Source organism: Xenopus laevis, chromosome 2S (assembly GCF_017654675.1).
Source record: "Xenopus laevis strain J_2021 chromosome 2S, Xenopus_laevis_v10.1, whole genome shotgun sequence".
Classification (NCBI taxonomy): domain Eukaryota; kingdom Metazoa; phylum Chordata; class Amphibia; order Anura; family Pipidae; genus Xenopus; species Xenopus laevis.
The window spans coordinates 103,475,840-103,500,002 of NC_054374.1; the positions used below are offsets into that span (position 1 = coordinate 103,475,840).

A 24,163-nucleotide genomic window follows, 5' to 3' on the forward strand; every position below is an offset into this window, starting at 1 on the left:
TTGGAGTGAAGTCCTCCAGTACTTGAATGAAAAGCTTGCACTCCCCAGCGTACGTTCGCCAGAAACCTGTCTGTTGGGGATTGTGGGGGACCTGCAGTTGCACCCATATACTAGATTATGTTATTTACAGCTCCTGTATTATGCTAAAACAGCTATATTAATGCACTGGAAATCGCTCAATCCTCCCACGGTACAATATTGGAGAACTCTGGTAAATGACTCTCTTTCGAGTCAAAAACTGACCTATCTCTCGAGAGGATGCCCCGCGAAATTTGAAGCAATGTGGGGTACTTGGCTGACTGTCCAAGATGATTGCATGCCTGTCCACTAATTTACTGGATGTAACATTCTATTCCTTACCCCCCCTCCCCTCTTTCTTTTTCTTTCTCTTAGCTTTCTCCCTGTTCTCTCTCTTTATTGTTCTTAACTCTGTCTGTTATGTTTAAAATTCTAAATAAAAAACTTTTAAAAAAATTCCAATAACAATATACATCATTCAAAGGTCATACATGTTGTTCCTTCCATGTTATTGTTACATTCCACAATGTAAAAATATATTAGTCATAAGAACTTGTCATTCTTTTGAAGTAGTGAATATATCATACAGAGAATATTGCAGTTACACAAATATTTATTCTAGACCATCTCTCTTACAAGCACGCACAAAACAAAGCAGTAGTCCAGTGAAAACCCCTTCGTTTAAACAAACCAATCAACTAATGTTAAAAAAAATGGCTATACTGCCCAAATAATTAAAGCCTGATTAGAAGATTTCCATACCCTGTTTTTAATTTAGAAAAATTACACAACTCATCAAATTCTGTTGTTATTTTATGTTAATGACACCTCTCAAAAGTTGTTTATAGGACGATATACTGTACATGTGTTTAAAATTGTTCCATTCTTTGTTCTGATTGATAAGGCAGTGAGTTAGAATTCCAAGTGGAAGGAAATCTTTTAAGCACTAGATAAGAACCATAGACATTTTACTTGTGAGTACAAAACCAAAATAGGGAATAAGCAAAGATGTCAGCTATACAGTATTTGCATCTTTCAGGTGACATTCAAACTAAGTATGGCATTCATCAGAGCGCATCAAAATGAAATCACGTCTTCTATAGACAGGTCACATGAGATTTCTCCCCTTCCAGCTTACTGCTTTACTTGGATAACCTCCACATTTCCTTCCCTTATGATCACAATCACTCAGATGTGCAGAGACACAATTCATTCCCCATGCATTTTTCATGTTCAGGAGGTGCGCTTATGTCAAATCAGTGAGGGGAAGGGATTGATTAGGGAGCCGTTTGATGACTTTGGATGATTAACAGAGATCATCAGAATACAAAGTACAGCTGTAAAAATAAAATCAGCTTTGCACATAGTTTTACAGCACTTTAGGGAATGGATATAAGGATTCACTACCAACAAAACATATTTAAACAACTGTTTATAATTACACTTACTCTTACAATCCTGTCATCTTAAATATGATTATTTTGATAACGATATATTTAATATTATATGTACTGTAACAGAATAGATTCAAATGTAATGTTTAATTTGATAATTATTTGTTTTTGATATTTTAATCTAAGTAGGGATGACATTTTTGAAGATCCTAAAAAGACTTTGCTTTTAAAAATTAGACATTTTACACAGCAGTCAGAGATACCATACCACTGCAAATCAGAGAGGTTCAGAGATTCTACTAGCACTTTGATTGAACTGTAATCTCTAAATGACTGGTTTTTTTTCTATTCTGCTTCTCTAACAGGGAGGTTCAGAACATGCTGATCCTGTCTAATGATTTTTTATTTTGTTCCTGAAAAAAATTCAATTATCTGTTCTATGTGCTAGGAAAATACAGGAACATTCAGACCACAATTTGCCCTTACTGCCAGTGATGGCATTAATCAGATTCGTGTTCTTAATATCTTTGCCATCTGTCTTCATTCCCTAGATTGTAGCACTGGATTTTGTTTTACTATACTAGGTTGTGAGATTGTTACCTACTTTTCTGCTTTCTTTCTGACAGTGGATATGACCAAGATAAAAATGTACTTCAAACAAAGGAATCTGAAAGAAGTACTCAAGAAGTATGGCAAAGTGAGGGTATTTTTTCTACAAATTACTCCCTCTTCAGTCAACCCTATAAGGTAAAACTAAGTTGTATTACAGCAAATGCATAGCTGCACACACATGGCAAGCATTTGTAGAGTTAATTAGTATACTCTTTGCTAAACAAGTGTCAATCTCCTGGAGCAGATGCAGGGTTGTGACAGAAGGATTATGACAGAATGAAGACTTCAGCACTTTGGGAAATGGACAGTTCCTAGAATGACAGTTTTCTTTAATTAACTTTTCTCTATGGAGCATTTGTTATATTATTATGATTGCTATTTTTTAACCACTACTGTTCCTTTGACCTTCAGTCACATTCTTTGAAACTAAGATCAAAAATATAAATTGATCTCTCTCTTCTTTTCTAAAATATCTGTTAATACATTACATTATATCAGGAAAAGTAGCATTATCATGGCTGATGGTACGTGTGTGGGGTTGCTGACTTTAGCAGGTCATAGTGTTTATGCACTGCATTTTCAACAAGGGGAAATAATGCAGTGGTCAAAACACCACAACCTCCCATTTGCACCATCAGCCAAAACTATTTTTTATTTAACCCTCGATATTCGACCGTCGAAGTAAAATCCTTTGACTTTGAATATCGAAGTCAAATGATTTACCGCATTTCCTTCGATTGAACGATTAAATCCTTCTAATTGAACGATTCGAAGGATTTTAATCCATCGATCGAATGATTTTCCTTCCATCAAAAAAAGCTAGGAAAGCCGATGGGGACCTTCCCCATAGGCTAACATTGCTGCTCGGTAGGTTTTAGGTGGCAAAGTAGGTGGTCGAAGTTTTTTTTTTAAAGAGAAAGCACTTCGACAATCGAATGGTCGAATAGTCGAACGATTTTTACTTCGAATCTTTCGATTCGAAGTTGTAGTCGAAGGTCAAAGTAGCCAATTCGATGGTCGAAGTAGCCAAAAAAATACTTAAGTATTTTTTATTCTAAACCTTCACTCGAGCTAAGTTAATGTGCCCCCATGACTTGATAAATCTGTTGTTTGCCTGAACCTTTGAAATGAAACTTATATTTGTGTGCTGATGTTTCCCATTTTTACTGATATTGCATAAATCAGGTAGATAAACAAAGTAAAAATCAGTTCTGTGCATGTCATTTCTTGTTATTCCATTACTTGTCTAACAGCCTCCTCCATGTAACACCTATTATTTACTGTTGAATTGAAATGGAACCACTCTCTTATCTGCTGTATTGTTGCTTATAAACGTTTGCTGCCCACAGAGCTATGCAAAGAATATGACTGTAGCTGTGCCACTCTTCAATTCAATAATCCCTTAACTAAAATTGGGAGACCCCATATGATTTTTGCATGCATGGCATTACAAAAAAATCAAGTTTGAATTTACTATAATCAACAATAAAAACATATTGTAGTCATGCCTCACATCTCAAACAGGAAAATAGTAATTATATATTTTTTCAGCTGAAACTTTTGTTATTACTGGGTGGTACTCCTATGTATTTTATTGTAAATATTAAAATTTGTAATTATATTAAATGTTTTTATAGAGGAACCCGGGTAGGAAGCAATTTCAATACACTGTAACATGTCATAGCTGTATTGACTATAAAAGTGTCCTTGTATCCTTGTTCTGCTGTTTATATAATATACCATTTAGATACAACTGATAAATACAGACTGCACAATCATTCATATATGTTGGATAAGCAGTATATTATATAAGTTTACAAACAGTAATCTATGAAAATCACTGACAGCTCTTTCAGTTTACCTGGGTTCCATAATATTACTGCCTCTGTATGACACAAAGGAAATTAGCAAAGACCCAGTGACCATATTTCCCTATAAAACAAGTAAAGATATATCATGCGTTCAGTAGAGACAGAGCAAGAAGAGTTTCTCAGCTAATGTAGTTCTTTATGTGGTGTTAAGTGGATGCTCTGTGGATTGTGCATACAGTATATTTCCTATCTACAAGCTCAGGTGCTTAAACCCTAGATTCAATAGATTGCTGCCTGATTAGGGGTTACTTTATCACAGTGTCTAAATTCTGTGAGAAGTATTTCAAAAATGCAATAACAAGATGGGCGAGCCCCAGTTTTGAAACCCCTGTATTAGAGATACTCTGACCTATGCACTTCACTTGAATAAATGTTTAAACTATGATACTTGGTAGGGCAGTTTATTTCTGTGAAGATTGTTGTAACATTAGCTCTGATTCCAGAAAATAGGCACAAATGACCTACCAATATTGCAAAGAATTAGCTTGTCTACCAGGTGTGAGGAGTGGTCTGAATATTTATTTAAGCAGAATATTATTGATAGAGAAAAAAAAACGTTAAAAAAAGACAATTGCCCATAATGATCACCCTAAATAAATCCTAAATAAACCTAAATAATAGGTTTTTGTGACACTGAAAATAAGTCTTCTGTTTTAACAAGACAATCTATGTTGTAAATATTTCAATTGAATAAAAGGAGAAAAAAATGATGTAGTGAATATTACAATGTAAATAACAGCCTGGTTTCACCTAGGATCAACGTGTTTTCATATTACTAAAATCTTCATGCAGCTTACCATTAATTCCTAACTTTGCACCATTTCAATATTAACTCTTAGTATAATAATGAAAACACAAAGTACACAGAAGGATTTGCTGAGCTATTATTGTTTAAGTTACATATGAAAGATGTCTGAGTGCCCACTATCCTGTCTAATAAAGTAGAAATTAGTGCTGACTTGTTTTCCTATTTACTCTAAGGGTCAGATTTACTAAGGGTCGAAGTGAATTTGAGGGAATTTTCGAACTAAAGAAATTTGAAATTCGAAGTAATTTTTTGGATACTTCAACCATCGAATAGGATACTACGACTTCGAATTTACTTCGACTTCAATTCGAAGTAAAAATCGTTTGAATATTCGACCATTCGATAATCGAAGTACTGTCTCTTTAAAAAAACCTTCGACTTCAATACTTTGCCAAATTAAACTTGACGAAGTGCTATGTAAGCCTATGGGGACCTTCTACAACATTTTTCTAAGTCTTTACACATCGAATAAAAATCTTCAATCGTATGCTAAAATTGTTCGAATCGTTTGATTCGAACAATTTAATCGTTCGATCGAGTGATTTTTATTCGATCGCAGGATTGCCAAATTTGCTGAAAAAACTTCGAATTCGATATTCCAATTCCAAGTTTTTTAATTCGATGGTCAAATTTCGAAGTTTTTTGTACTTCGAAATTCGACCCTTGATAAATCTGCCCCTAAGTATTGAAAACACAATCTTACTGTCTCGTATTTTCTTTTGTAAATCTTATTACCTTAAGAGATAAATTGTATTTATCAATGCTTTTCACAAAGTAGCGTAGGCTTAAATGTTTCCTACTACTAATCATTAAAAAACCAAAAGGAATGTTTTGCTAGCAATAAGGATTTATTGTAACAGCATAAGGTTCTGGTGCTCATTTATATGTCTGACAACCATCTCAGGTCCAACCAAAACCTGGACAAAAGTTCTTTTTACATCTCCTAATGTTCTTACACTTACATCCAGGGTGTCAGTAAATTACTGAAGTGTTTTATCAGCTTTTCTTTGTACATCCATAAAAAAATTATATATTATATTTAACTTAAAGTATAACTTAGAAATACAGACTTTTGTTTATTTTTTTTTTGCGGTTGTAAAATGCTTTTTTTTATTGATTTCTTATTTTGATGGTACTCAAACATTGTTTATTTATCATTAATTAGACAAGAAATGAAGAAGAAGATAAGCTGTCAAGCCATAGCAACAGTACTCTTGGAAACTACGATGAAATGAAGGACTTTTTGACTGATCAGTCTAAACAGAGTTACCTTGTTGGTGTTCCAAAAACTGACACAGCAAAGGAACATTTTCAACAAAAACTATATACAGTATATAAACGACCCTTATGTTGGAACGGGCATCAGTCCACCTGTGCAGTTGGGCATAATAGCCATCATGAACTGGCAGGAGCCAGGCCATTCATTTGCACTCAAGCAACAAGTAAAAACATCTAATCAGAAAATGGTTGGTTCTGCTACAAAAGACTGTATAGGTGGGCACCAGACACATGTTATGCAAAAAAAGAAAAACTGCTTGTTACAACCTGTATTACCACCATCCTCATCTAATGACCCTCCACAAAATCTGAATAAGACCAGTTCACACAAGAGACAACATACCCCTTGTATTCAGAACTTTTCTGCCACCAAGCTGAATGCAATTCAACAAAAGCCTACTGCATATGTGCGCCCAATGGATGGCCAAGAACAGGCAACAGATGAGTCACCAAAGCTAAAATCTTCTACAGAAGTGAACATCCATCTTCCTTTGTGTAGAGAAGTCTGCCATAAAACTGATAAGATGAAGTCTGATGAAAAAGATTCATGCTCTGATCTGAACCAGGAAGAGGTAAGTACAGATTGCATATACAAAATTCTGTGTATACTGTGTTGCAATGTCTAACATGAGTTGCACTGGATATTTTTTAGTGTATACGATTTATAATACAGGTCAGAGCTTTATAACTGTTAAATGTTATATAGAGTTTTCTCGGTAATGAAATATAACACTGATCCCACTGATATTGATAATAGCATATTATTATAGTATCTGCCTTTACAAGATATGATGTTAATTTCAGGTGAATTCTTGCTTGAGCTAAACCTAGAGAATTTTATCTTTTTTTTTATTTCACACGCACCCATTGGTTTCATACCATCTCTTATTGGCCACTAAGCCACATCAGTGGTTGCATGGGGTTTATTTGATCTATGCAACTTTCTGGATGTTCTCATTGGCATGAAGACAATTTGGACTTCAATTACTGCATCGTGACCAGAAATGTTAAAAAGTAAACTAAACTAACTTTGGCTTTTATGTTTTTAAGTGGCTGTTGACTTCAAATTAATTTACTCTGATTTAGAGAGAGATATTTGGAGATCATTTGCAATTGGTTATCATTTTTATTATTTGTGGTTTTTGAGTTATTTACCTTTTTATTCAGCAGCTCTCCAGTTTGCAATTTCAGTCAGCAATATTGATGCTAGGGTCCAAATAACTCTAGCAACCATGCATTGATTTGAATACGAGACTGAAGAATAAGAGAAGGCCTGAATAGAAAGATGAGTAATAAAAAGCAGCACTAACAATACATTTGTAGCTATACAGAGCCTCTGTTTTTTTAGATGGGGTCAGCGACCTCCATTTGAAAGCTGAAGAGAGAAGGAAAAGGTAAACTATTACAAACTATAAAAAAAAATTAAAAATGAAGGCCAATTGAACAGCTGCTTGTAATTAACTAAAAGATAACAACCCCCCCCCTTTTAAAACAAGGGTGAGGGATATTTTGTAGTTAATTTTTCTAGCTTGTTTAATCAAATTTTATCATAGGCAAGCAATGACATTGCATTGGGGTGATTTGCTGTATGCTTAGGGGCATATTTATCAAGGGTCGAATTTTGAATTTGAAAAACTTCGAAATTCAAATTCAAAAAGACCAATCGAAATTAAGTCGAAGTTTGTTTTTTTTTGGCTGAATAGGTCTGAATTCCAATCGTACGAATCAAAGTAATAGTGCATTAGATGGAATTCTAATCCCAAAATCCCCAAAAAAACTTTTCAAAGTCCACCAATTGACTCCAAATAGGTTCTAGGAGGTCCCCCATAGGCTAAAACAGCAATTCAGCAGGTTTTAGTTGGCGAATGGTCAAAGTCAAATTTTTAAAGAGACAGTACATGATAAATTTCTATATTCGAATTTCCTAATTTTTATTAGATTATTCCTTAGTTGAAGTACACAAAAAAATAGCTAAGATTTTAGAATTTTTTATATCCGAAAATTCACTTTGACCGTAGATAAATCTGCCGCATAGAGTTTACTTGAAAGTAATTGCCATATTTGTTGGAATGTAACAAGCACCGAGGAGCAGTAGAAAAGCAACGTGATTATTGAATCTGATTGTGAATAGTGATGGGCGAATTTGCGCGAAACGGCGAAAAATTCGCGAAACGGCGCCGGCGTCTAGTTTTTGACGCCGGCGCCCGTTTTTGACGACGCCGGCGCCCGTTTTGACGCCGGCGTCCGTTTTTCGGAAAAAAATTTTGACGCCGGCGAATTTTTTCCGCAAATTTTCGCGGGAGTTTCGCGAATTTATTCGCTGGCGGCGAATCGCGCAAATTCGCCGCAAATTCGCGCCTGGCGAATAAATTCGCCCATCACTAATTGTGAACTTTTTTCTTTTCCACTTGCAAGTGTGCTGAACACCATCTGCAATTAATTAAACTTCTATGTGAGTCTATTCCATGGAAGCAGTGCTTTCTCTTAAAATTAAAGCATTACCTCCTATAGATATATTAGACTTATTTAAAAGAAAAAGATGATAGAACATTGAGTTACTGCAGTAATGAATTACCTTCTAAGTGCTCTTCTCGCCACAAGCCAAAAGGTGTAGAGTTTACTAGAAAGGGCAAGACAAGGATGGGTTAGGGAATATCATTAATCCAACAGCTCACTGCTATCCATCCGTCCAATATTGTATGGAATGTTTTATAAGAACGTAACTAGTTTATAATCCACTTTTTTTCCTTAGTGCTATTAAAACCTGCTGAAAAGTTAGCAGGCTTGTTTGGCATATACTGTACAGTATTTGTTGGCCATATTTTTTAGAAAAGCTTGTTGTCTCTCCGAATTACAGAATGGTCGTCTCCCATAGACGCCATTATAATCAAATAATTCACATTTTAAAAAATGATTTCCTTTTTCTCTGTATTTATGAAACAGTACCATGTACTTGATCCCAACTAAGATATAATGATTCCTTAATGGATTCAAAAACAAGCCTATTGGGTTTAATTAATGATTTTCTATTAAGGTATGAAGATCCAAATTACGGACAAATCCCTTATACGGAAAACCCCAGGTCTCGAGCATTCTGGATAACAGGTCCCATACCTGTATCTGTTAATTCTCTGAGAGCTCCATTTTTCAAAAACATTTCTTTTCCCTTGTCCGACAAATAGTAGAGACAGTCACTCATTGATATTGTCAGATAGGCAGAGATGTTATTGGTAGCCAATATAAATCCTTTAACCTGTCCAACTAAACGACCAATTGCCATGGTACAAAAAATGTCCACTCTGCACACCATCCGCCATTTGGTCCAGCACGGACAACCCTCTTTTTTCTATTGTTATTTTACTTTTCTCTTCATTTTTATATGCACTTTACACTAAACATGAGTAGACTGTTTAAAAAGTCTGTGTCAGTCTTAACACTGCAATTTATTCAGTAAGACGATGGTTGTTTGATTCAGAAAGACTACTAATAAAGGAAATTATTCTGTAAAACCTTTTAAAATGAAATGGAAATGACGGGACAGCGTTCATATTTTACAATGCTTTTAAGGCACAGTTAGATGAAAATAAATTGTTGGCACTGGGCAATTACAGTGCCAGAACTCGGTAAAAGGGTGTAAGTAGAAAATCTGACACTATTATTCATGTCAGACATCGTACTGAAAAATAGCTCCAGTTAAATAGCTCAAAGGTGAGTCCTTTGTTTTTGATGCCTTATAAGTCTTTCCACTACCTGACAAAATGTGTGGGTTTAAGGTAAGGCAGACAGGGCACTCCCTCTGGACTTCAGTCTGAAAGTTGGCCCATTGGTCAGATGCTTTACCTGTAAAGTGCATACTTACAAAGAACAATGTGTATTTATCTATTGTCTATAGTTCTGCATCTCATCAGGGCTACCCGTCTTGTGGCTTTCCGGTGCTGCTACATTACAAACAGTATTCTCCTACTCTTGGAGTTACCGCAACCTCCAGACTAAAGGGGTCATTTACATCTGCAAGTGCAGTGAGCAAAGTGCATTTAGAGTTCAATTGCCATGTTTTTCCCATGATGCAGCATTTTTTCCCAGAATTCCTGTGTTATTGCGGTCACTTGGGGGCACTGGGCAATTATGTTGTGCCGGTTGCCATTGCACTAAAGTTATGTTGGCGTCGGTTTCAGTGTTCAGGGCACAAGGAACATGTGCGCTGACTCTTTAGACAGAACTGAACTATTGATGCAGGGCACAAAGGGAAAAGGTGGAGCTACCACCTGATCTGGAGGAGGAGGTAGACCAAGGGTTCCCCTGCATCAATAGACACAGTAGCAATCGATTCAGAACAGGAAGCAGGAAAGACTGAGTGCCCTGAGTGCAATTATAGAGACGTGGGTTTAACACACAGCTGACTGTGGAGACAATGCAAGAGTGCAACTGTGCTTGGTCGTAAATAAACTACCCCTCAGGTGGTAGCTCCCACCCTTTAGATGCAGCGCAGTTGCATCGAAAGAAATAGGCACACAATTCACTTGCACAATGCATTTTTATCAAGCATACTAAAGCCTAAGGACAGGTAAACTTACAAGGAGGATGGACAGAGAACTACTGGATAAGACAAAAGATATCCCTCATTAGCTGAAGTGGCCACTATTTAAGGCAGCACAGATCAGCTTTCGGGAGAACAATAATTCCACTGTTAACCAGTATTCTATTCATTCTGTAAGTGAAAGTTATTGCTAATGAAGACGTGTTACTTTCCAGAACTCTGAATTTTAACTCTGTACAGACTTTTTTATATTCATGTGTCTGCAAAGATGTAACATTTTAATGCTGTGGACTGCATGAGTATCCTTCGTTAAAAATGTTACATAAATGATACTGTTGTACAAATAAATTAAAATAAAATAAGAATTATTTTGTTGTCTTAAGTTTAAAAATCAATTCATAAAACAATGCATATGTTGATTAAATTAATTATTAAAATGGATTGGGAAGAAACACATTATTTTATATGAATTTCAAACGAAATTAAATAAAGCTAATTCCCTATTTATTAAACTCAATAGTAGAGGGTACTATGCTAAACTAGGCATGTAGAATTCAGTGGCAAATACAGTAGAGCACAAGCCCATGCAGGGACAAATGCATTTCATGGCTGTCCAGGAGAATATAAGAAAAGAATCAAAACATAATGGTTTTATATGTGTAAAAATTAAAGGGATTGTTCACCTTCAAACACTTTTTCCAACTCAGTTGGTTTCAGATTGTTCATCAGAAATAAAGACTTTTTCTAATTACCTTCTATTTTCCATTTGTTACCTTTATTCTAATATTGAAGTGTAAAGTTTCATTTTTCACCTTCTAAAGCAGCTCAGTTAAGGGGTCGCAATTCTAAATTGATACATTTAGTTGATACGTTGGTTATCTTTGTCCCTGCTGAACAGAATCCCTGAGTTCATTAAAGGCAACTGTTAAAATTGATACAATAGTTGCTAATATTCCACAGATACTGCTGAGAAATGTATTAAGTAATTGTATCAACTAAATGTAGCTAGAAATGGATCACTGAGCTGCCAGACTCAAACGCTACAATAAACGAGACACGTACAATAAACTTTAAACTTACATTTTAGGAAAGCGGTAAAAAAGTAAAAGATGCTAAGCAATTGAAAAAAGTATTTGTTTATGGTGAAAAATCTGAAAACAGCTGAACTGAAAAAATTGTTTGGAAGGTGAACAATCAATTTAAAGGGGGTTTTGGTATTTGGTTACTCTTGTGTTGCAGACATTTTATCTGTGACCTTAACAAACATAAGTTCTCTGGCATAATTCGTGTGTCATAAATAAGTTTTATTCTACTGCAACTAATGCAATGTCTTTATTGTGAAATATAATGCATTAAAGACTGAGCACTAGCCCAGTTGGAGTGATTTATATCTTTGATCCATACTTACACTGTCTGGTTTGTGCATTCCTGGATAACAAGCTGTGTTTGTTACCTTTCTACATTGGTTCTGATGTCTGCTTGTTTGGGAATTTGCTGCTATTGCTATGGACTTGCTATGGATAACCTCTAGCAAGTAACTAGTAATAAGATATTTCATAAACTCCTCTGGAAGCTGATGGTATAAAAACTGATATTTGCTGCCAATATATGGCATGTGACACTACTGCCTAGGGACTAAATATAATATAGATTGGTCCCACACAGGCCCATGCCCTGGGAGTAGCAAGAAACACCCTGTATTTTGGCTTAATGAGTTTTGCAATCAGCACACAAATCTGTTCAGCCTGCTTTACTCCCTCACTTCCTAGTCCTCCGGAACTACATTCCACATTTCATATTCATGTGCTAAATGGAGTGATATCACGACACACCCCTTTTGCTAGCTATAGACTTGTTGTGTCTCCTATAGTTCATTCATGCATTCAGGTTAACTGGGTTACTCAGATTGAAGCCAAACCAGTTGTCCTCTTTTAATAATATCAAAGAAGGCAAACACACCACTTTTGTAACAATACACAACAACTCTACATCTATTTAGAGATGTAATTGGGGGGCATGTCCATGACCTTCAGGTGAATGTAACAGTCTCATATAGTCTGTGTCTAGTCCTGTCATATACACCATATATTGTAGCACTTAGTGGAGGGTGATCTGTTTATCACAGGAGTGTGTCTCAGTGTGATGCAGTGTATAGGGAATGGGTTTAAAGATGACTTCTCTATTCCCTTCCCATATTGCTTCATGCTTCAATGGAGAGAATCTTGTGATTATGGAAAAACATTTGGAGTTGAGTTGGTTGGCTAACCAGGGTTTGGGATAATTGCCTAGAGTACAGCCCAAGGCACAAGTTAATCTTTATCTGCAACTGAATTTAACCATAATATTCATTCAACCCTAATATCCATTTTCTAGTACCTAATATTGCCTTTCAAACTCTCATAAATTGAATTCATTTGATGAAACTGGATTCCAAGCTGTGCAATTGCAGCTGTATAAAATATTGTTATCTCTATCGGAGGAATGTAATAAAAGTCGCAAAGAGCAACGCACCAATTAGAATAAAAATCCACATCTCACAATGTAATATTTTTCCTTAAACTGTTATTGCATTGCGAATTTTAATTGCGCATTGGGAATTTTAATTGTGCACTCTTAAGAAGTGCTTGAAGGTGTCGTAATCTTTTGGAGCAAACATAATGACATAACATTGACAGCCCTTTGGCGCAAACTATAAAATTCGCAAATGGTCTTCCACTGTCGGAAGTGGTCGCTAAACAGTTTCCAGGTTCGCAAAAGCTATATTAAATTTGCACAAAGCAAAATTTGTTCACGCAAAGGCATAACTTTTCATTTTTCCGTTACCAACTTTTATTACATTCCCCCATTTATCTCTAACTTTTATTTCTCTATTTTTAACTTTCATGCACCTCATCTCTACCTCTATCCAACTGTTTCATTTGCATATACATCTTTATCTAACTCTTATCATACTGAATTATTGTATGTAGTGCTATAATTGTGCACTGCACATGTCATATATGAAAAGCTGAGCACATGAACTCCACTTACTGAAGGCTGACAGGCAGTTCTACTGCAGAAAGTAGTCACACTATTGTCAAATAAAAGGTCCATGATGTTGCATTCAAGGACAGATCATAATAAGGTCAGTACTCATGTGCACATAGTGGAGGTCCAATGTTACTGATTCCACTAGATTTAAGTTTTGTACCTTTTCCTTATTTGATTTTATATTCATTTTTTAATTTATGGTTAAAAAGTGGACCAATTAAATATAATTTAATTTGTAGGAAAATTGTGCTTGGATCAGTAGGAATTTTTTTTAATGATGATTAATGCTACTTCTTTTCCACAACTTTGCATTGGTTAAATACTTACGCAGCATTTAATTAGGCACCAAAGAAAATGTAATAATGCAAAGGTCTCAGCTCTTCATAGAATGTTGCTTGCAAATGTTAGGGTCGGTTATTTTAGAGAAAAAGTCTTATACAGTATATCTGAATGGGGACATGTTACCCCCACAAAAAAAACTGTATATAAAAGTCCTTTTCAAATTAAATATGGAACATATTCTTTTTTTTAATTAAAACACCCATAACTATTATAAACTCATACAAAAGTCTCACCTGTCAATCATATATTGTTTGCCTCTCCTCTATGCCTTAGACATAGAGGCGGGAAAGGCAAATACTTTCATTTTCCATTCTTCACTTCCAGGATGTCCCTTTACTCTCCGCATTCTCCCTCCCTCCTCACCATTTAATTCTGTGGCCAGTGCTTGGGCAGGGATGTCAGGTCCCCCATTCTGGTGCACAAACAAGATTTTCGCGTGATGCAAAGCTAACCTTAATAACAGTTTCCACAAAATTGCAGCTGCCTGCTTGATTTGAATGTGAAGTCCAAGACTAAAAGAAACAACATTTAAATAAGTTATATTGTGTACGTGAAGTTTATTTTGCTTGATTAACATCATGAAAAAAGGTTTGGAATTATTTCTTAAATATTGGTTTAAGAAATGAATTTCAACTGATCTTTTGCTTGTAACATGATGAAAAAAACCTCATTCCTCCATACTGAATCTGTCTTGTCGTATTTTCCTACTTCACTTCCTAGCTGATGGCTGTTGGCTGTCATTAATTCATTACCCTGAGTGTAATAACTTATAGGGAGAGTTATAAGGATCAGTCCTTTCCTAATTTTGTCTTACAGCACATTAGATTAGTGATTCATCTTGGTTTTAAGCATCACACATTTAATTAACATTGATTAAACTACAGTGCAAGAGTACAGCGACATTTGCAAAACACTTGCTTTATATTCTGACACTTTACAGCTCAGAGACGGAGGTTGTAGCCTTAGCACTGTAACTGTTTAAAAGCAATTTTAAAGAAAGAGAGTAGAAAGGTAGATATCCTATTCCTTGTCGCTCTTGGTTACCTTTGTATGGGAATAGATAACCTTCAAATTAAACCAGGCACCAGCCTGTCTGGGAAGAGATGGGTCCAAAGTATATTTTCTGTAATTTACTTCCAAGTGACCTAATACTCAATTATCTCTGAAACCATCAGCACATTTATTTAATGTGTTCAGGCTGTTGATATTAATTACCAATTTATCTGAATTCATATACTTGTTCTGTTAAGATCAGAGTGGATGCTTTTAACTTCGGTTAAAAATGAGTAAAACAGAAGTGTTTTAAACACAAACCCTATTGTGGATTAATCCTTTTTCATTTTCAAGTTATATATGGGGTTTTAGCTGCAACATGTTTTTTTAATGTTGTCCTTTTTGTTGGACACTACAGAGATCACCAGACACTACAGAGATCACCTAACAGAATGATGGTAGCCAGGGTCGGATTTACATAGCAGGCGCCCCTAGGCCCGCTGTTTGTCGCCCCGTCCACTCCCTTTTATTTAATCAGATTTTCATCATTGGGACCAGAGCAATGGGGATTGGCGTACAGGAAATTTTAAAAACTATCGTATCTCCTGTGCCTCCCCAGTGTTTCTGAACCAATGTGGGTGTGGTTGGGCAGCATGCCGCCCCCTAAAATCCTGCTGCCCTAGGCCCGGGCCTTGGTGGCCTCTCCACAAATCCGGGCCTGATGGTAGCTACAACTACAGTGAGTGTAAGGCTAGCCAGATCAGGGATGACTTTGATGTAGTTGGGCAGTTTCAATATATTGTGATACATTGGCAATCAATCTTGGTTTTGTTTAAATAAAGGGGGGTAGCAGTTTCTTATTAAAGAATATTAAAAAACATGAAGCAACCATTATCTACATGCTTGACGCGTTTCGTGGTCACAGCCACTTTCTCAAAAGCAGTGTATAAGTATGTTCACGTTACCATTTAAAATAAACAAAGCCACATCCCATAAAAACATTAACACCTGAACAATTTATCTAGGATAAATCCTCACCCAGCTCTATGTGCGGTAAGATGTATACAAATTAGACCACTTCAAGCATTGTATCTAATGATCAATTAACAAGGATACTTCACAGTCCCTATAATATAAAATTCACGTGAAACCAAAAAAAGGAGGGGAACAGAAAAAGGAGACCAGATACATTAATGAGTAAAGCAAGATCATTAAACTAAATCCTCTACAAAGCTCCAATAAAGAAAAACAGATTTAGGAAAAGAACATTAGAAACATATTCATTAGAAGAATTCATTAGAGAGATTCATTAGACCGAATAATATTAATTAGAAAATCATAAATATATAATATATACATTAGAAGAAAATACATATAAGAGAGAGTTCATTATAAACACATCACCATGGTATTTAAATAATAAGAGGGATCTTTAAAAGAAACATGCAAGTTCCCATTCTGTATTTAAGCCCCCATAGTTTTCTATAATTTTAACATGATATATCCAAAACGCTTCCATTTTAGATAATGTCTCCTCTCTGTATATGACATTTAGGAGTATATATATTATCTGGAAGGCGATATTAGGGGTACCATCATGTTTCTCAATTATATTTTTAGCGATAGAAGATCTAGCATCCCCTCTTTCAGCTGCTGACATGTGCTCCAAAAATCTAACTCCTGCACATCTTGTGGTCTTGCCCACATATTGGGCCCCACAGATGCAGGTAGCTAAATCAATAACCCTTTTTGATAAACAATTAAAATATTGTTTGTTAGTATATTGTTTACCTGTATATGTGCTTGTAAAGCTAGGGGAGACTAGCAACAAAGTGCATTTGAATCTAAGCCACACTGGGGTTGTACTCTTCTTTTTGCTTTGAAGACAGCCATGATGCCAAAGGTTTCCCTTTACAGAAAACAAAGGATGGGGACGATTCCAACCTATTTTTGAGTATCAGATCCTGTAATAGGATGCTAAAATGCCTACAAAAACTGTGTTGTATGTAGTGGCCATCTTTAGTGTACACAGTACTAAACGGGGTTGAGATTTGTGTTTGCACTCAAAACGCTTTAGATTGGATTTCTTTTTGGAGTTGTATTTCAAAAGGTCTGATCTGTTCCTACAGAACGCTTGGTCATAAGCTGACTTAATATCTTTAGTATCATAGCCACAGTCTAAAAAACAGCCTTCTCCTGAAGGCATCCCAAGTGGAGCATAAATTGACCCACAGGGATGTCTCTCAAACAGGAGCCAGGGTGTACACTCTGGGTGTGCAACAATGCGTTCCATGTAATGGGTTTACGAAATAGACAGGTTTCAATCCTACCCTGTCTTATTGAGAACATAATGTCCAAAAAGGAGAACCTATCACTATGTGTCTCAAATATGAAACGTATCCCCGAAACCGTCTCATTACAATACTCAACAAAGGATCACAGACTCTCCTCGTTTCCATCCCAGATCCCAATACAGTCATTGATGTAGCAGTAAAAACAAATCAAAATACTTGCGGTGTGGGTTTGTATCTCCAAAAACATGGAGCCTCTCCCACCACCCCATGAAGAGGTTGGCGTAAGTGGGAGCAAACCACCAAATTAAAAATAATTGGAGTGCAACAAAAACTCTATAGATTGTATTAGAAATTCATTTTGAGATCCTGGGAAACATTTCTCGTTTGTGAGCCAAAAATCAATAGACTGTAACCCAAGGTCATGTTCAATGGAGGAGTAAAGGGTCGTGACATCCATGGAGAACCAGATGTATGTGGGTCTCCATGGTATTCCTTCAAATTTGTTGATACATATTGTCGAGTCTCTCAAATATGTAGGTAATGTCTTCACAAGAGGGATCAGTAGTAGTAGTAGTATCAACATACTTGGAGAGACTTTCATTCAGTGACCCAATACTGACCAAGATGGGGCGACCCTTCACTTCTACTAGCGATTTGTGAACCTTGGGAGGGATATGAAAGATAGGGATCACCGAATTGTTACAGTTCAAAAAATCACATTCAGACTTATTGAGAACTCCTTTTTCATAACCACTATCTACTAGATCTCTCAGTTCGTTACTAACTCTATCAGTCGGGTCAGAATGTAACTTAGTATACGTATCAGCATCTAGAGTCTCATAATATCTTTTTCATAAGCCAGGGAGTCCATGACAACCACCGCTCCACCCTTGTCCGCACTCTTAATGACAATATCTTTATTCCGGCTTAGAGAGGTGAGTGCCATGGACTCCCCATGGGCAAGATTACCTCCCTTCCGTTTTCTTTGTGTAGTAGATAACGATTCCAAGTCACTCTGTACTAATTTATGAAATAATTCTTTATAGTGACTTTTTGACTGCACTGGATAATACATGGATTTATTCTTAAAACCTGTGTTAATCACTTTCTTTTTTCGGGACTATTTGATATATCACCTTCTCTCTGTATATCCTGTAATACATGCAGAGTACATAATTCATTAAATTTAAAAAACACAGGTATGCAAAGACAGTGAATCCTCAGCATCAGTCTCATTAGTAGTAATATCATAATCATCTCTCAGAGAGTCTTCACATTCGAGATCATTTGACGGAGATGCCAAAAAATGTCTCTTCAAAGTAAGCAATCTAATAAATTTGTTAAGATCTTAGACTGTAGAGAATACATTGCAATGGCTCTTCGGTACATAATTTAAACCTCGTGACAAGAGTCTTAGTTCATTCTGACTTATTTCATATGTGGATAAGTTAATTACATGACTGTGTATGTCCCGATTTACCCCATGATCTCCTTGGATGGTTCCCACTTGCTCCATTTCGGTCACCAGCGATTCAGTTTCTTATGACTCGTAAATGTTGAAGTTGATCCTGGATTTTTTCGCCCTATGTCCTCCTCGCCTCGATCGTCTCTGGATTCTCATGGATTGTCTCTCTGGGGTCGAAGTTGCACCTGAATGTGGTTTGATTCCAATCCTCGTCTGGTTTGCTGCCTGAGAGGTCCTGGTCTGAGACTAAAAAAGAAGAGGGAGAGAGGGACCTGGCAGGAGTTCTGCCAGCATCTGTATCCACAAAATATACAGTCTTATTTTGTTTCCCCAGTCATGTGACCTGTGCTCTGATAAACTTCAGTCACTTTTTACTGCTGTACTGCAAGTTGGATTGATATTACCCCCCCCCAGCAGCCTGACAACAGAACAATAGGAAGGTAACCAGATGACAGCTCCCTAACACAAGATAACAGCTAACTGGTATATCTAAGACCAGTAGAATCCAGATCCCACTACGACACATTCCATTACGTTGAGTAGCAACAGCCTGGCAGAAAACAGTTCCATCTTAAAGTGCTGGCTCTTTCTGAAAGCACATGACCAGGCACAATGACCTGAGATGGCTGCCTACACACCAATGTTACAACTAAAAAAGAATACACTAGCTGGTTCAGGAATGATATTTTATATTGTAGAGTGAATTATTTTCAGTGTAAACAGTGTAATTTAGAAATAAAAACTACATCATAAAAATCATGACAGAATCCCTTTAACTTTCTGTCATCATAATGCATTCGCAGCCATTCTAGAGTGCTCATATATAATTATTCTGACAAATTTAGCAGCCACTGCTGTAAGCAGAAATATGATTGAACTTAGACACAGAAATTAGAGTAAGCAGATTAGCCATTTCTTCCCTCCTTATATGAATATATCCTTGGATAATAAGTGAATTCCTACCTAAATTCATGAGTTCTTGTATGTCACTTCGGGTTTAGCTTGAAATGGGCTAAAGTGACCTTCTTAAGCTGTATAAATAAAGACTTTTAGAAATTATTTTTTCTGGAACCCACATTTAATTGGGTATGAAATAAGGTGCTTATCTGTGAGAATGGCTGGGTTATTTTTTTCTGTTAAATGTATATTTCATTGATAACCTGGATATTGGAAAAAGTTGGCTAAACTGTGGTGTTTTCATATTGGGGGTTGTTAGTTCTTCTGTTTGGTGTGGTCTGTTTAGTCAACATTACACCCTCAGTAATATACACCTCAGTAATATGGTCGTAATGCACTTTAGCGTTATAGTCTTGTTTGTTGTATGCAAGGTCTCCATCCAATGTGCAATAGACAAACCAGTAACTTGAGTTCCTTCAAAACTTCATTGAACTATATAGGTTCTATATTTCTATTTCCTTCAGGTGAGTCCTGCCCTCGTTGTATTCCTTATATTATCTATGCTCATCATTTATATAGGCAGGCACTGCATTAACATATTCTTTAGGTGACTTCCATCTTTGTATAGAGGCTGTGCTTCAAATATTCATATGGGAAGAAACTGTGGCTGTTTTCTTCTGCTACACAGAGCACAATTTCAATATGATAATGCAGCACATCTGTGTATTTATTTAACTTGAGACAAATTGCCGAACATGTCAGTGAAGGAAATCTGTTTGTAATTATCATAACAGCTGTTTGCATCGGTGCCATTTGTGTTGTATTGCCCAATTTACTCAGCCACGCTTCAGTTGCCAAGTCTTGCATTAGGATATTAGGCAAACCTTTAAACAATACTGAATGAGCTGAAATATCTTCCAATTTGCTCACTTTCTTTGAGGTCCTGTTAATAATAATCCATCTAGTTGGCACAAATGACTTTACTGGGCTGATTAAAACAACAGTGCACAAAATGAGTCATGTAGAAACACAGAAACAGTTTGCCCTGGTTCAGTAATGTGTAGAAACCATCAGATTTTTTATTTTGATGTTCTACCGCTCTAGCTGGTGTGGCCAGAGTTAATATGTGAACTGCGATACCTATTACATGTCATTAAGAAGATGCAGGTCAAGGGAGATACAAGGCCAAGCAGGTATAGAAATTACAGGTGAAATACAATTAATTGTCACAGCCATATCTCTGCAATGACTTCTGAGCTCCATTTGGGGTAAACGCTGGATGACTTAAGATATAAACATTTGCATAACAATACCAAATGTAAACTTATGCTGATCATGAGTGTTGTACTGCTAAGACACATACTTCTGCAACTAGGGTTACCAACAACCAAATATTAGACTATAGGAACTAAGCACTACCGCATTAGGTATATGTATTTAAACATCCATTTATTATAGGTGGTTTTAGTAACACTATCTCTCCCATTTATATTTGCATCTGGTATTCTGTATACAGTATTATAAGATTGCTCATTATAAGTTTGCTCATTCTGAGAGCGATACACATAGCTTTGACTGGCTGCGACTGACAGTCTCTGTAACATCATCATTATTGATATATATTTGCAGATAAAATGGCAAATTATTTTGCATGGCACTAAAATCAGACTGGATGCCAAAATTTTAATTTTACACCCACTTCCACCACTAAATGCAACATGTTATAATATGTGGAAACCAGATAATAATGTAGAAACCAAAACTAAAAGATACATAACAATAAACCAAACACGTTAAGTTTTTAATATTAACATAGCAATAATCTAAATATAAAAATAATAAAGCTATGTATGTTCTATCAGCAGGATCCCCAACCTCCTTTTATTTAAGAGTGCATTTAATTTTTCTTGCTAAGGGTTGGTTCCTAGGAGAATTGCATTTGGATGAAGATTAGAAATGACAGTTCATGAAATGAGTGTATGTATCTGTTGGTTGTGTGTCTCTTGTGCTCTGATTATAAGCCTGATGTGCACTCATATTAGCAAAGTGCCTCATTAATGCATTTCTTCAAGGCTGTAGAATATTTCTCAGCAGGATTCTCCTCCTCCCTCCAGCAAATTTTAAACCAAAACCTAAGTCTCATCCATTGAATAAGTAAATTAAGGAAACTACCTCATTAAAATTATACCATCACAAGCCAAGTTATCTATCCATAAAACAGAAAAGTGAATTGTTCTGAAATGGCATATTCCCTAATACATGTTTAATTAGAACATATTACGTTGTGCTAATATCCTATTAGCAAATATAAAATTAATTACCCTTAACTAGTGTTTTGTAATTATTAACTGGATTATGTATTTCCTGATTTTAGATGTTACATTTGATATTTAATTAGGTATATGAGTCCATATTATAAATCTGCCTATTTGTCTATTCTGTTTTTTTTTTTAAAAATATATAACAGTATAAACAGTACTGTTTTAATCTGCCAGAGAAAATGTGCCTTTTATCCCTAATCAAAAGACTTGAGCATTTTCAGGTAACTCAAAACTATGCAGCCCAATAATGTTATCCAGGATGTGGCATCCTTGCAACAGGATCTTGATAAAATGGCAATCTGGGCAGCTAAGTGGCAGATGAGAATCAATGTTGATAAATGTAAAGTCATGCACCTGGGATGTAAAAATATGCAAGCCACTTATACCCTTAACTGGGACTGCAGTAGGAAAATCCAAAATGGAAAAGGCCCTTGGAGTTATTGGAGATAATAAACTTGGCTGTAGCAAGTAATGTCAGTCAGCAGCTTCAAGAGCAAACAAGGTCTTGAGCTGTATTAAAAGGGGCATAGATTTGTGGGAGGAGGGCATATTTCTTCCACTGTACAGAGCTCTAGTAAGGCCCCATCTGGAATATGCCCCATCTGGAATATGCCCCATCTAGACTATGACTTTTGGTCTCCAGCACTGAAACAGGACATTATTGAATTAGAGGATGCAGAGAAGGGCAACTAAGCTGGAAAATCTCAGCTATGAGGAAAGACTGGCCAAGTTGGGGATGTTCACACTGGTACTTAAGGGGTGATATGACAACTATGTATAAATATGTAACGGGATCATATAATAATCTCTCTAATGCTTTATTTACCAGTACTCCTTTCCAACTGACACAAGGTCACCCATTCCAATTAGAAGAAAGGAGGTTCCCTCTAAATATTCTGAAAGGGTTTTTTACAGTGAGATCTGTGAAGATGTGGAATTCTCTCCTTGAATCAGTTGTACAGGCTGATGCATTAGTTAGCTTTAAAGAGATCCTGAGATCAGAAAATAACCTTTTTTATTATCTATCATAACATTGTCTTTGAATGCTATTTATAATTTTGCCATAACAGTATTTGCCTGATGCTTTTACAATACCTTTCTTACTACCCTGTTCCTCTATGAGGGGCCTGCCATATTTGTGCAACAGTAGTCTGTTAGCATTCGAAACTCTAACAGTTTGGCAAAACAACAGTCAGGTTGACAAAAGTCAGGTTTAAAAACTTGATAAAAGTGATAATTACTTACAAAAGCAGAACTATCAGTGAAAAATGATCAACATGGCCTTTAGGTAACTTTTAAAGTAGATTAATATTTTGAAAAGAAAATTTTTAGTGTCAGTATCACTTTAAGATGGGGTTGGATGGTTTTTTAGCAAGTGAGGGAATATATGGTTATGGAAGTTAGCTCAAAGTACAAGCTGACCCAGGGACTACTCCGATTGCGATCTTGGTAAATTGGAGAGGCTTCAAATAGGGTTTTTTGCCTCTAGATTAACTAGGCAAGTTATATATAGCCTTGAAGGAGCTAAATCCCCCAATAATAAATACCCCATCCCCACTACTCTACATAGCCCCCCCTCCCTGCCCCCCCCTACATAGGCTATTACCCCTGAAAGTGCCCCTAATTCATTACTCACATATTGGTTCAGAGTAAGCACAGCTGAGCTCATGGACACCATCTTCCAGCTCTTCTGTATTCTTTGGGAAGTGAACGCCATATTGGCACATGCGCAGTTGGAGCAGTCTTCTGGGTCATAGCAACTGCACATGGGCCACAACTGCCAGAAATGGAAGTGAAGAGGACCCAAAGAATACAGAAGAGCCGGAAGATGGCACCCATGAGCTGCTGCGCTTGCTCTGCACCCATACTGACTGGAGCACAAAAGAGATGGGAGTGGTTCCAGATGCAAACCATTCATTAGTGGAATGCATGTAGATTCATTTGTACCCTGACACTTCAAGGGAAATTTGAAGGGGAAATAAGCTTCCTGTTGTTTTTTGACCACAGCCCATCTCTGTTTTATCGCCATCTCCTCCTCCACCACATCAAAACAATTCTTAGAAAGTGCCACATTCTTCATAATTGACTGACCAACATAAAACTTTACAATGCAGTTGGCAGTTGAGCTTGAGTCACTTCCAGTCTCATGATCCATGCTGATTATTGCTGGGCAGAAGGCACACCATTCTGGCTTTCTGGTGGCAAAATAACTGTGCTTCATTTTCAAAATATATAATAAAGATTTGAAATATTTATTCCTATTACAGATGTAGGGATGTGTAAAATAGCCACCCCTAGTATTT

The 24,163-nt window shown here is 36.4% G+C and overlaps 1 protein-coding gene across 1 annotated transcript in view; it reads left to right on the top strand.

The window, feature by feature from the left end:
* Window positions 1-2,042: 2,042 nt before the first annotated feature.
* The window catches only part of LOC108708959 (AF4/FMR2 family member 3), a 126,994-nt gene continuing 104,873 nt past the window's right edge, over window positions 2,043-24,163 (top strand). The window contains exons 1-2 of the mRNA XM_041584216.1: window positions 2,043-2,159; window positions 5,869-6,553. Coding sequence (XP_041440150.1) covers window positions 6,101-6,553 — 453 coding nt within the window. The 5' untranslated portion in view covers window positions 2,043-2,159; window positions 5,869-6,100. The remainder of the gene's footprint in view (window positions 2,160-5,868; window positions 6,554-24,163) is intronic.